Source organism: Pleurodeles waltl, chromosome 10, assembly GCF_031143425.1.
Source record: "Pleurodeles waltl isolate 20211129_DDA chromosome 10, aPleWal1.hap1.20221129, whole genome shotgun sequence".
Classification (NCBI taxonomy): Eukaryota; Metazoa; Chordata; class Amphibia; order Caudata; family Salamandridae; genus Pleurodeles; species Pleurodeles waltl.
Window position 1 is genome coordinate 57,925,709 of NC_090449.1, and position 14,119 is coordinate 57,939,827.

Here is a 14,119-nt window from a genome sequence, read left to right on the forward strand (position 1 = left end):
GCGGGAAGGTGACTTTAAATATATTTTCATCGTGTCACTTCGCACATCGTACATGGACACTGTCCTCCCCCTTTGCTTGTTCTCCTGCTCCTCTATAGGTGTGATGCCCGGAATGCTTTTATGTCCTGTACTTTGATAACTATTGAAACAACACCCAGAGCATGTTCTAACCTGCCTGGTGGTGATTTAAATCCAGCTAGCCTAACCTGCTTACGTGCTTAGTTGCAGTGCATGAATGGATGCTAGCCAGCTGGCCAGATATGTATGTGAAGGAGAAGATTGTTTTCGGGAAACGGAATTCCTGACATTCACAGTCCTGGACTTGCTACGTTGCTGCTGATGGCGAGGCAGCCTCCACAGTAAAACCATGAGACCCTGAATTAACAAGTTTTGCAGCTTCTCGTATGGCTCTGTCCAGTTTCCTGTGGTGACCCTCACAAGGAGACGCCCTCTCAGGTGGTTGTATTTGATGTCTAGAGTCCGGACCACCCTCAGCTATCACTGGACGAGGCCTCTCCTGCCCACATATCCGGGAAACTGCTTTCTCGAGCACCTGCAGTTTCTCCAGGACCGGGGCCAGACTCGCCTCGACCATCTCCTTAAACTTCATCAGTAAGCTATTTGCATCCCAACCCGGGGGCTGTATGGGATCAATTCTATCCGTCGAGCCTGTAGGATTCAAAATTACTGACGTAGGCGGTTTAAATCTACTCCCAACTTTCTTTGGTGCCTTTTTCTTTTTTGGGGCGGGGACTGCTAATCTCCAAAGGGGAAGCTGGAGTGCCCGTGAGCAGCCCGTGCGAAAAAGTGATTGCGCTTAATATCGCTCTGGGTATGAGGCTCCTGCCCCTCCTCGCAGCTTCTTGGGACTCGGAGTCCCAAACACCAGGTCTCTGTTTGCACGTGCGTAATGTTAATTATATTGCACCCACATTTGTGGCAGCACTTTTTCATAATAATTTCCTTCCAATTTCTCCTGACTTTGCTTGTTAAATTTGTATGTGGGTGTTTTGTTGTCACTTGGAGGATGCAAGAATGCCTGTTAGTGGTTGAGTGAATGCGTGATTGCCAGGATATGTGACAGTGACTTATTGAGTGCTTAAACTCACTATTGACTGAAGAGCTTTATTTATTTGAAAGCCAGACCTATTGGCATTGCCAATGCTTTTAGTGAGAGAACAGTGGGAAGGGTTTATTATTTTATGTACTTAACTAAATTCCCTTTGCTTGCAGATGGTGTTTTTTTTTCTGAGAGAGTGAACGAAATGTATTTTCACCAAGAACTGTGTTGTAATTGCAAAGTATTATTGGTATTCCAGATTTCTGACAGCTGGGCAAGTCCCATAGCCCCGCCCCGATCTCGTGTTGTTCTCACCTTGTTTTCGTTTCATAAATGTGTTAATTATCTTTTGGATTTACACTTGGTTTGCAATGCATGCTGCAGCAGTATTTTCATAGCATGATAGCAGAAGGTATAGGCAGATGGGACCGAGGCAGCTGCTTTGAAAAAACGATTCTTTGGAATGTGGGGAGTGTGTGTAACGTTTGGGCAGGTGTTTTTGGGAGAGAAGTGTCCTTTGTCATGTCAGAACTGGCTCTGACAATCCTCTTCCTCGAGGATTACATATATTGCATGTGCTACAGCCATCAAAACCTTCTGTAGTCCTGGGCGGCCCGGGCAGCTTTGAGTTTTCTAATCCTAAAGCTCTCCTTTTGAATGCACTTGACTTCTCTATGGGCGATATTTATGGTCCTTGTTCCAGAAGACTGCAGATATTATGTTTATTGATTGTGTTACTGAGATTGACATCCAGTGGTGATTGACAAAATGACCTTTGATAGGTCCATGAATTTTGAGATTGAAAATGGTCTGGTAGCTATATTCTGTTGAGGTTGATGGCAGGTTTGCCTGGACGTTGGAGGTCGCCCAGCGAGCAACATTTTGTGTTTATGATGGCATAGCTTGTGGTAACACCCACAAGCTTCACAGCCGGAGCTTGTGTGTTCTGTCTAATGCTTAACTCTTCTCTTTTTTTCTTCCTTTTTTTCATCTTTCAGTCAAATCTTAATCCGAAGCCGGGTGCTGCGAGAGAATGGACGGTACATCCCTAAGCAGGTAAAGGTGCAGGCAGAGTGCACCCCTACGCGTAATCTTCCTGTTATCATTAACTGCTCATATCTTTACCTTAAAAGTACACTCTTGTTAATTTGGTGCCGTCAGACTCCTCAAACTCATTTTGTGCATAGATTGCTAGTGCTGCAGCAGACAGCCTCTTGCAAGCAACATAGATAGCTTGTGGCCTGCAGTGGAAGGTACTCACCCGCACATTAAGTGGAAGGTTGTGGAGCACTGATGCTCGACTGATAGAGTGAAACATTTCATGGTTTCATTACCAATTAACAGATTCCAAACCCCCTTTAATGACATCATAATTATTCATATTTTGTAGCCGTCCAACGTATATATTATGTGTAGGGTGGCTGCATTTTGTCATGGGGCAATATTTAAACAGGTGACTACTAGTGATGTAAGCATGTACTGTAGAAACACCCAGGTAACAATGGCGTGAGTCTGATGCGGTGGGTGTTCCTCAGTATTATGAAGGCTGTGGTTGCATTGGAGCTATCTGGTCGTCTTGTTGTGGGAAGATGCTATGGTGTTAATAGCAAAATGGGTTGGGAAAGAAGTTCTGCTGATTGAGTTGATGGGTGAAGAGTGAGTAGCTTAAGTAGGACGACCCATTGGCATGAAGGTGTATGCCACGGTGGCAGAAGCAACATGTGACCGAGTGTTGAACAGACTAATGGATAAAGAGTGCTAACCCAAGCTGGTTCTTGGCCAGACAATGATAAAAAAATTAAATGGAAGCATACATGCCTGGCTTCGTGAATTGAGCTTTCACTGCTGTCCCATGCTAAAACTCTTCTGAATGTGTTGCTTTAGTTTGAAGACAGCGTTTCAGTATACAAGTGGCAGAGCAATGGTTTTGTCAGTATATGTGTATATATATGTGTGTGTGTGCGTGTATATATATGTATATATATATATATATATATATATATATATATATATATATATATATATATATATTTTAACTAGCCAAAACAAAAATACAACCCCCTGCGAATGTTGGCTGCTTGGTGACAGAGCTGTAGTGGTTTTGTGACACATTGGGTTATTATATTATCTCCTTTGACTATATTTCCTCAACTACGTTATGGGGCATTGCATTGTTTTGGAGGGGAGATACGTTTTCCTTTATTTATTTAATTTTTAAATTTGTTTTTATTAAATAGCCCTTACCAATTACTAATTAATCTAAGACACTTAGTCGTAAAAAGTGTAGTGGCTAGAGGAGTGAGTGGAGGAATGCTACTGATTTCAACCCCCTTCCCCCAACATATAACATGTACATATGTATTGACAGAAAATTGGTTGCAGTCATTAATTTGTGTAATATTAAACGATGTATTATTTTTTCATTCTCTTTTCATCTTCCCTTTCTTTTCTGTCCTTAACCTGTTGTCTTTTCATCCATGTACTCTTTCCCTCTTGTACCCCTCTATCATTTTCCCCCCACACCTATCATTCTCTCCTGCATATCCCATCTTTCATGTTCCCTTTTGGTTCCATCCTGTCACGTGTCCATTTTCTCTTTACCACCTATTTCCTTCTGTCTTGTACTCTGGCTGTCCGTACTCTTATGTCTTTTTTTTTTTTTTTCTACCGCCCTTGTGTGTGCTGTGTCTTACTTTCCCAAATGTTGTTTTTATTCTCCATTTTGTGGCTTTTCATTTTGTCCTTGCCCATAACCTGTTGTTACTACTTTCTGTATCCCGTTCGCTCACTCGCTCTCATCCTTTGCTTTTCTTCCTGGCCATGCGTGCTACTTCTTACTCCTGCCTTTTTTCCATGTGGTTATTTTGTACTTCTTGACCTTTTTTTGTCTCTTTTGCTTTCTCCTATATCGTCCTTTATTTTTATTATTCCTTTCTCCGTGGCCTACATTATTTGTTTTCTTTCAAAAACACTTGCTGCAGTCCTTTGTGATGAGGAAGCATTACTTCAATGATGCTGAGACTGGATTTTTCAAGAAGACAAAGAGGAAGGTTGCTGCCAAGAATCCTATGACGGGTGCGTATGCTTGATTGGAGAGGAGGGAAGTTGCTGCACAATCGGAGGTGACTGTAGGCATTTAGCTAATTGATAATCAAGGTTTTCTACAGCTTTGTCATCGTTTACCTTCTGTCGTTTTGGAATAGGCAGAAGAAAATCTTTCCACCAGATGATGGTTAAGTACTATATTAAGTGTGTTCCATTCTAGGGTGTTGCATTTCCAGAGAGCAGTTTGTGATGGTGTCCTCTCTGTGCTGGCTAAGTCTCCTTTCTACTGACCAGAATACTTAAACCCATATTAAAGCCACATGCCTCTGGCCACCTTTGTTTCCCCACAGAGAAGTATTTTTAGAAAAAGGTAGAGTACTGACACATGCTGGTGTTGCAGAAATATATTCAGGCTCATGGCATTTGGTGAAAGTTGGGGTTTGAAGTTGTCAATGTTCAGTCCATTGAGCCAGGTTTGCACTGTTTGTTGTTACTGGCAGATAACAGAAATTCTGTCTTGTTTGAGTTGACCTTCAGGTAGGTGTAGGACATCTAGGTCTGTATAATGTGCAGGTAGTATTTGAGGCGCTGGATGCCTGAAGCAGAGGAGACATTCAATTAGAGCGGTGTATCATCTGCATATTGGCGATTCTTGATACTGTTATCTGTGAGTAGAACACTTAGTGGCTCTTTGTATAGGTTGAAGATGGCAGGAGACGGTATGGAACACTGCTGTGCTCCACAGGCGATAGGGATGTTAGTGAACAAACTGTTTTTTTTCTGGAAAGGAGAAGAACCAATCAAGGACATTGCCAATGAATCATATTTGAGACTCCTGGGTGCATATAAGCATGGGTTGGTGGACAGTGACAGTTGTGAGGTAAAGCAATATCAGGAGGGAGGAGTCCTCTTTCATCTGTGGCCAAGAAGGCTTCATCTACATTGCGTAGGTTAGTGGGCTGCATGCAGCAGCATGATCTAAAGCCAGACTGGTAGTCGTGCAGGAGATGGTTAGCATTGATGTGATCTTGAAGTTGAACACAGATTGCTTTTTTAGGTCTGGTTGTGAAACACATAATATGGGCTTACCACAAAGCATCTCTCCCATTTGTTTACTAATGGTTGGCTTTTTTTTTTTTGTCCCTCCCATTTGTCTGCATCTTATTTGATGGCCTGTCTTGTTAATCTTCTGTCTTTTCCTCCCCAGGACCATTGTCAATTTACTTGTGACCTTCCACTTCTCACTTTTAGGAGACTACTTTTTTCTTTTGTCTGAAGCTGTCCACGAGAGAGTATGTGTTTTTCATCTGTCTTCATAGTGTGCTTGTCTTCCCTCCTCTGCGCACCGTGTTGCTTTCTCTCACCCTTGTATGCTTCTCTCCTAGCTTCCCATCTATGTGCTTCTTCCCACTGCTCCACATTGTGCTCTCTCGTTTGCTTTTCTCCCCATGTTCCTTGTTGCTCTCTCTCAGCCGTTTGCTCTTCTCCGTCCTCCATCTGTACTCTCCCATGTTGTTTCCCTCTAAATGTGCGCCCTCATGAGGCTTCTCTCCACTTGTGCTCCTCTGTGTTGCTCCCTTTAACTCGTGCACCCCCATGTTGCTTTCTTCCCTATGTTGCCACCCCCATACCCACTTTTTTGTGTTTTTAAATTTATTTTTTTCCCTAATTTACTGATCGTTTAAAAAAAAAAAACCACTTGTCTCCTTTTCTGGTGCATCCGCCTACAAAGTGCCACAGATGCCTGAGTCATAGGCTTTGTCCTTTTTTTTTTATTATTATTCTTTAGTCATGCAGCACAGTATTGAGTATACTTAACAACATTGTGAAAAACGATTGGCAAAGCCAGTAAGTCCCAAAGGCAAAACCTGTTGGCTTTGCTAATCCTTGTCCAGAGATTTTGCTGATGAATCTTAAGTGAGTATTGGTCCGGTAGCTTGCGAGGTCTTCAGGGCTTACTGTGGGTTTATTATTATTATTATTATTATTATTATTATTATAAAAAAAAAAAAATTGTAAGGGGTGAGAGGATCTAGCTTCTCGAGAGAGCTTCTGGGAAGATGCCTTGAGTGAGGGAGGCATTCACAATTGTGAATAGAGGTGAGGGAGTGTCTTCAGAGAGAGCTTTGAGGATAAGCCATCTCCATAAGAAGTGGCTTTGAGGGAGTTTACTGATCTGTGACGAAGCAGGCTTGGTATTGTTGATTAAATTGTTGGATCTTCTGAATTTTTTTCACTAAAGAGGAGGTTGAATGCACTACTCTTTACCATAAATTCTTTACCATAAAGTCTGGTTGAGTCTGGCAGAGGATTATTGTAGTGCTTGGCTGTCTTGAACAGTGATCGGCTTATGTTGGTGGCTTCGTTGATGGTGCTGGTATAGTACTTTGCTTTGGCTGATGTTAAGAGCTGTTTACATGTTGTGCGGAGGGACTTAAGTATCCTGACATCATTGGAAGTTCTGCTGTTTAATTCTATTCTCTTTCCATTCAATGGATGAATTGTTTGTGAGCAAGGTCCTTAGAGTACCTTGGCGCTGAAGCTTTGGATTGCACTTTCATGGTATATAATTGGGGCATGGAAGTTCACTTAGCTTTCCAAAAAGGTGTGAAAGTTGTTTATAAGGTAGTTGGCTTTGGATGTGGAGCTGTTAGGGTGATATATTCAAGCATTAGACTGTCTATGTAGAAGTCTCTGAAGAATATCAAGATTTGGTCTCCTTTTTGTGTGTTAACCTTGGTTTATTGATAGACTGCCATTCCTATCTTCCTGTTCAGCAAAGTGGCCAGTCCAGTGTAGGGCTATGGGAGGTTTGGATTACTGGTGGTGTTGGGAAGACAATCTAAGCACCTGGGTCATGAAGCTTTAAGTTTCTCACTTTGCTCACATGCATCCAGAAGCTACTGCTCTCCTTCTCTGTTTATTTACTCATTTCCCCACCCCCCTCTGCCCATTTCTGTTTCAGATCCCACTATGGTGACCGAAATGATGAAAGGAAATCTTACCAACGTGCTCCCTATGATCCTGATTGGTGGCTGGATCAACTGGGCCTTCTCTGGGTTTGTGACCAGTAAGTATTGCTGTCCTCTGAGGGAATGGCGATCTTCTACTACCGGGCAGAATATGAGCCCTGGTGCTACCAGATATAACTATACTGCAGGTATGGTGCAGCGCTAAGAATTCTTTTTCTCAGTAGAGGCCTCTGAAATGTTCAGTCCTCTTGTTGGGTGAAGCTGACATCAGTACCCGCACTAAACGTGGCTTCCAAGTACTCCTTTTACGTCAGCATGTGCCCGTTGGAAATGCAAGTGGCCCACTGAGCAAAGTGCACTTTCAGAAATACAAATTGTATCTGAAAGAACTTCAGGGTGACTAACTTTGATATAATCTGTGCCCGTAAGTGCCTTTGCATCATAAGCAAAACATCTCTGTTACAAATTATCTAATTAAAAATATATTTATTAATCATTTTGTGCAACCTGTGTTCAAACAAATGTAAAAAAAATGTGCATTACCTTTCTTGTGGCCTGTAACCAGGGGAATATGAAAATACACTGCACCTTAATTAGAAACTATTTGCCTAGACACTTTGCAGTAGTATAAAATTATCAGAGCAGTTTCTAAAAACAGAGGTTTATCACCTTTCCTGCAAATTGTAACAGCAGGCAAAAGATTTAACATAAACACTGCACACTAGTACAGTATATTCAGTCACAAGCAAAATCTAAAGCAGAGTGACAAAGACACAGTGGTCTCTTCAGAAGAGCACGTGGAGAACTGTGATGTGTACTTAACCTTCTCCTAAGATATTGTTTTTTTTATCCTCTGCAGCAAAGGTTCCTTTCCCGTTGACCCTCCGCTTTAAGCCGATGCTCCAGCGGGGGATTGAGCTGCTTTCCCTAGATGCATCCTGGTAAGAACTGCAATAGGTGTATTGCAATGCTCGCCTACTTGTATTGGGATGGAAGCGCTTCTGCTGCTGTTTCTATGGCAGTCTCAGCTTTAGGAAATATGCACATTTGGCCTAATTGTGTCTAGAGGGTTATCTTTGCTTTAGAAAATAGGGAGTGTTAGCCTTCTTGGTTTTGGATTTGTGTTTCTGTTGGTGCAAGGGAGGCACTTGTATGTTAACACAAAGGTGGAACTATGTAGATGTATCTGCTGTCCGGGTGTATTGGCGATTTTTATTTTACATATGAAGTTAGTCATTTTATATAGCACACATTCACGAAAAATTCATATTAAGACTCGCTACTAGAATTTTAAATGAAGACCAACACAACAAACGATATAACCGCAAAAACAACGGCCATACTCTTAGCAGTTTTTGGAGCATAACAGAACACCCCCAGTAACTAGAAAAAAACGGGTCGCTTGGGTCTTATTAAAATGGAGGATAACCAATTCAGTTAAAGAAAAAATTATTGTATTTCATAGGTTCCTAATCATTAAATTGGTGGGGTGAGGTAAAACGTTATGGTGTCTTTGAAGAATTTGTGTTAACCTGATGTCTTCTGACGATTTTAGCACTTCACATTTCCCATGGCTTTAGAAGCATGGAGGCAACCTGTGGAACTGTGGAGTTGGGAAACAGACATGGATCCCACCTGTGGGCTATTTCGTGAAGCTTGCCCGAGATGTGGCGGCGCTGTTTTATGTTGGGGTCCCTGGATCTACACATCGTTGTTATAGGCTAACCTTGTTTATGAAAAAGGACAAGCCGTTATCGGAGCATTTGGAAAAGCAAATAATAAAAACCTGAATGTGAAGAAGACACTTAACAATATATAGTCAGTCCTTACAAAATCCTACATTGTTTATTGAAATATGCTCAGCTGTCTTTTCAGCAGTTCAGGTTCTTGGGAGTATTGCATTAATTCTTTGGTGTGTATGTAGTATTACATTCTCTTGGTATCAACTAAAACAAAGAATAACTTGTATATGTTTGCACTTTGTAAACAAACATCTGAATAGATGGATTTGGCAACAGCTTGTTAAAAAGGCAGCACTGTTTCTCAGGTTATTCGTAAGAAAGAAATTGTGAGCCAGATGCGTTCTAAAACACACTAGTAGAAATGTAATGAAAATGTCACTTACCCAGTGTACATCTGTTCGTGGCATCAGTCGCAGTAGATTCGCATGTTCTGCAATAGCTCGCCATCTGGTGTTGGGCCGGAGTGTTACAAGTTGTTTTTCTTCGAAGAAGTCTTTCGAGTCACGGGACCGAGTGACTCCTCCTTTTGTCTCCATTGCGCATGGGCGTGGACTCCATCTTCGATTGTTTTTCCCCGCAGAGGGTGAGGTAGGAGTTGAATTGTAGTAATAGTGCCCATGCAATGGAGTGACTAAGTATGCACGTATTTAAGGTTGAGATGATACATATATAAATAATTGAAGGTAACTTCCAAACTGCTACAGGCTCCCGGGGAGGCGGGTGGGCACATGCGAATCTACTGCGACTGATGCCACGAACAGATGTACACTGGGTAAGTGACATTTTCAGTTCGATGGCATCTGTCGCTGTAGATACGCATGTTCTGCATAGACTAGTAAGCAGTTATTTCCCCAAAAGCGGTGGATCAGCCTGTAGGAGTGGAAGTAGTGTGAAATAATGTTTTTAATACGGCTTGACCTACTGTGGCTTGTTGTGCGGATAACACGTCTACACAGTAGTGCTTGGTGAATGTGTGAGGCGTAGACCATGTGGCTGCCTTACATATTTCTTGCATTGGGATGTTTCCTAGAAAGGCCATGGTAGCACCTTTCTTTCTGGTTGAGTGTGCCCTTGGTGTAATGGGCAGCTGTCGTTTAGCTTTAAGGTAGCAGATTTGGATGCATTTAACTATCCATCTGGCTATACCTTGTTTTGATATTGGGTTTCCTGCATGAGGTTTTTGAAATGCAATAAATAGTTGTTTAGTCTTTCTGATGTTTTTTGTTCTGTCAATGTAATACATCAATGCTCTTTTGACATCTAATGTATGTAGTGCCCTTTCAGCTACGGTATCTGGCTGTGGAAAAAACACTGGAAGTTCCACTGTTTGATTTAGATGGAACGGTGAAATAACCTTTGGCAAAAATTTAGGATTGGTCCTTAGGACGACTTTATTTTTGTGTAGTTGTATAAAAGGTTCCTGTATTGTAAACGCCTGAATCTCGCTTACTCTTCTTAGGGAAGTAATGGCGATGAGAAATGCCACCTTCCAGGTTAGGAACTGTATGTCGCAGGAGTGCATGGGTTCAAAAGGTGGACCCATAAGTCTAGTTAGGACCACATTTAGGTTCCATGAAGGAACAGGTGGTGTTCTTGGTGGTATAATTCTCCTGAGGCCCTCCATGAATGCTTTAATGACTGGTATCTTATATAGGGAAGTTGAATAGGTAGTCTGCAGGTATGCAGATATTGCTGCAAGGTGTATTTTAATGGAAGAGAAAGCCAGGTTAGATTTTTGTAAGTGAAGCAAGTAACCCACTACATGTTCTGGAGTTGTGTGTAATGGTTGTATTTGATTAATATGGCAGTAGCAAACAAACCTCTTCCATTTACTTGCATAGCAGTGCCTGGTGGATGGCCTTCTAGCTTGTTTTATGACTTCCATACATTCTTGGGTAAGTTGTAAGTGCCCGAATTCTAGGATTTCAGGAGCCAGATTGCTAGATTCAGCGATGCTGGATCTGGGTGTCTGATCTTTTGGTTGTGCTGTGTCAACAGATCTGGCCTGTTGGGCAATTTGATGCAGGGTACCACTGATAGGTCTAGCAGCGTTGTGTACCAGGGTTGCCTTGCCCAAGTTGGTGCTATTAATATGAGTTTGAGTTTGCTTTGACTGAGTTTGTTTACCAGGTAAGGAAGGAGAGGGAGAGGAGGAAAAGCGTAAGCAAATATCCCTGACCAGTTCATCCATAGGGCATTGCCTTGGGATTGTATCCTGAGGTGTTCCCCAGAGTTTGAAATAAGTGTTCAGAATTTGGGGGTGAATCTCCCATTCGTGGACCTGTTGGTGATCTCGAGAGAGATTGTCTGCGAGTTGATTTTGGATCCCTGGTATAAATTGTGCTATTAGGCGAATTTGGTTGTGAATTGCCCAACGCCAAATCTTTTGTGCTAGCAGGCTTAACTGCGTGGAGTGCGTCCCCCCCTGCTTGTTTAGATAATACATTGTTGTCATGTTGTCTGTTTTGACGAGAATGTATTTGTGAACTATTATTGGTTGGAAAGCTTTTAGTGCTTGAAAAACTGCTAGAAGTTCTAGGAGATTGATATGCAGTTTTGTTTGATGTACGTTCCATTGTCCTTGTATGCTGTGTTGATCGAGGTGTGCTCCCCACCCTGTCATGGAAGCATCTGTTGTTATTACGTATTGTGGCACTGGGTCTTGGAAAGGCCGCCCCTTGTTTAAATTTATGTTGTTCCACCACAGAAGCGAGAGGTAAGTTTGGCGGTCTATTAACACCAGATCTAGAAGGTGACCCTGTGCTTGAGACCACTGTGATGCTAGGCATTGTTGTAAGGGCCTCATGTGCAGTCTTGCGTTTGGGACAATGGCTATGCATGAAGACATCATGCCTAGGAGTTGTAATACCATTTTTGCTTGTATCTTTTGTGTTGGATACATGCGTTGTATGATGGTGTTGAAATTTAGAATTCTTTGTGGACTTGGAGTGGCTACTCCCTTTGATGTGTCTATTATGGCTCCTAGGTATTGTTGTACCTTGCGCGGCAGAATGTTGGATTTTGTAAAGTTGACGGTGAACCCGAGTTTGAAGAGGGTTTGTATTATCTGATTTGTGTGATTTGAGCACTCTATGAACGAATGGGCCTTGATTAGCCAGTCGTCCAAATATGGGAACACATGTATTTGCTGCCTTCTTATGTGTGCAGCGACTACCGCTAGGCATTTGGTAAAGACTCTTGGTGCGGTTGTTAATCCGAAAGGCAGTACCTTGAATTGGTAATGTATTCCTTTGAATACAAACCTTAGGTATTTCCTGTGCGATGGGTGTATTGGTATATGGAAATAAGCGTCCTTGAGGTCTAAAGTTGCCATGTAGTCGTGTAGTTTTAGCAATGGCAATACTTCTTGTAGTGTGACCATGTGGAAGTGGTCCGATTTGATGAAAGTGTTCACTACTCTGAGGTCTAGGATTGGTCTCAGCGTTTTGTCCTTTTTTGGTATCAGAAAGTACAGTGAGTAAACTCCTGTGTTTATTTGTGTGTTTGGCACTAATTCGATTGCATTCTTTTGCAATAGTGCCTGCACTTCTATCTCCAGGAGATTGGAGTGGTGTGTTGTTAAATTTTGTGCTTTTGGTGGTATGTTTGGAGGGAATTGTAGAAATTCTATGCAATAACCATGCTGGATAATTGCTAGAACCCAAGTGTCTGTAGTGATTTCCTCCCATGCTTTGTAATAATGACCTATTCTTCCCCCCACTGGTGTTGTGTGGAGGGGGTGAGTGACATGTGAGTCACTGTTTAGTAGTAGGGGTTTTGGGGCTTTGAAATCTTCCTCTATTTCTAGGGAATTGCCCTCCTCTATATTGTCCCCGAAAACCTCCTCTATACTGTCCCTGGTAACTGGACGGTGTTGCTTGTGAGGTGCTGGCTTGTGTGCTCTGACCCCGAAACCCCCCTCGAAAGGGCGTTTTACGGAATGTGCTGTAATTCCCTCTGCTCTGCGGGGAGTAGAGTGCGCCCATGGCTTTGGCAGTGTCCGTATCTTTTTTGAGTTTCTCAATCGCTGTGTCCACTTCTGGACCGAACAGTTCTTTTTCATTAAAAGGCATATTGAGAACTGCTTGTTGAATCTCTGGTTTAAATCCAGACGTTCGGAGCCATGCATGCCTTCTGATAGTTACAGATGTATTAATTGTCCGTGCAGCTGTATCTGCAGCGTCCATGGAGGAGCGGATCTGGTTGTTGGAAATGGCCTGTCCCTCCTCAACCACTTGTTTTGCCCTATTTTGTAAGTCCTTGGGCAGATGTTCAATGAGATGTTGCATCTCGTCCCAGTGGGCTCTGTCATAGCGCGCAAGTAGTGCCTGGGAGTTCGCGATGCGCCACTGGTTTGCAGCTTGTGCTGCGACTCTTTTACCAGCTGCATCGAACTTGCGGCTTTCTTAATCTGGGGGTGGTGCATCTCCAGATGTGTGAGAGTTGGCCCTTTTCCTAGCTGCTCCTACAACGACAGAGTCTGGTGGCAGCTGTGTAGTGATGAAAACCGGGTCTGTAGGAGGCGCCTTATACTTTTTTTCCACCCTTGGTGTGATTGACCTGCTTTTGACCGGCTCCTTAAAGATGTCTTTTGCGTGCCGGAGCATACCAGGGAGCATAGGCAGGCTTTGGTACGAGCTGTGGGTGGAGGAGAGTGTGTTGAATAAAAAATCATCCTCGACCTGTTCTGAGTGGAGGCTTACGTTGTGAAATTGTGCTGCTCTAGCCACCACTTGAGAATACGCGGTGCTGTCCTCTGGTGGAGATGGCTTCGTAGGGTATGCCTCCGGACTATTATCTGACACTGGGGCGTCGTATAGGTCCCATGCGTCCTGATCTTGGTCACCCTGGCTCATGGTGGTGTGAGCTGGGGAGAGTGATGGAGTTTGTGCTGGTGAGACGTGAATCACGGGCGGAGGAGAGGGTGGTGGGGTAACTCTTTTCACCACTTTTGGTTGTGGTGTCTGTTCAGTCTGGAACTCCAACCTTCTCTTTCTCCTAATAGGGGGAAGGGTGCTTATCTTTCCTGTCCCCTGCTGTATGAAGATACGCTTTTGCGTATGGTCCACATCAGTTGCTTGTAGCTCTTCCTCAAACCTATGCTTTTGCATTTGGGAGGTTAGCGAGTGCTCTTCTGTATAAGAGCCTGAAGCTGGGTCGCTTGCAGTTTGTTTCGGCATCGAAACCCTGTCTGCGTGTTTTTTCGGCTCCGAGGTGACTTTTTTCTTTTTCGGGGCCGAAACCTCTCGGCGTCGATCTGCTTCGGTGCCGCTGTCTCGGCGTCGAGCCGTGTCCACACC

General features: G+C 43.1%; 1 protein-coding gene across 1 annotated transcript in view; it reads left to right on the top strand.

Annotated features, from left to right (window-relative positions):
- Window positions 1-14,119, top strand: part of LOC138261039 (ER membrane protein complex subunit 3-like) — a 41,055-nt gene that overhangs the window by 8,351 nt on the left and 18,585 nt on the right. Inside the window, exons 2-5 of the mRNA XM_069209657.1 lie at window positions 2,059-2,116; window positions 4,042-4,135; window positions 7,071-7,175; window positions 7,937-8,018. Coding sequence (XP_069065758.1) covers window positions 2,059-2,116; window positions 4,042-4,135; window positions 7,071-7,175; window positions 7,937-8,018 — 339 coding nt within the window. The remainder of the gene's footprint in view (window positions 1-2,058; window positions 2,117-4,041; window positions 4,136-7,070; window positions 7,176-7,936; window positions 8,019-14,119) is intronic.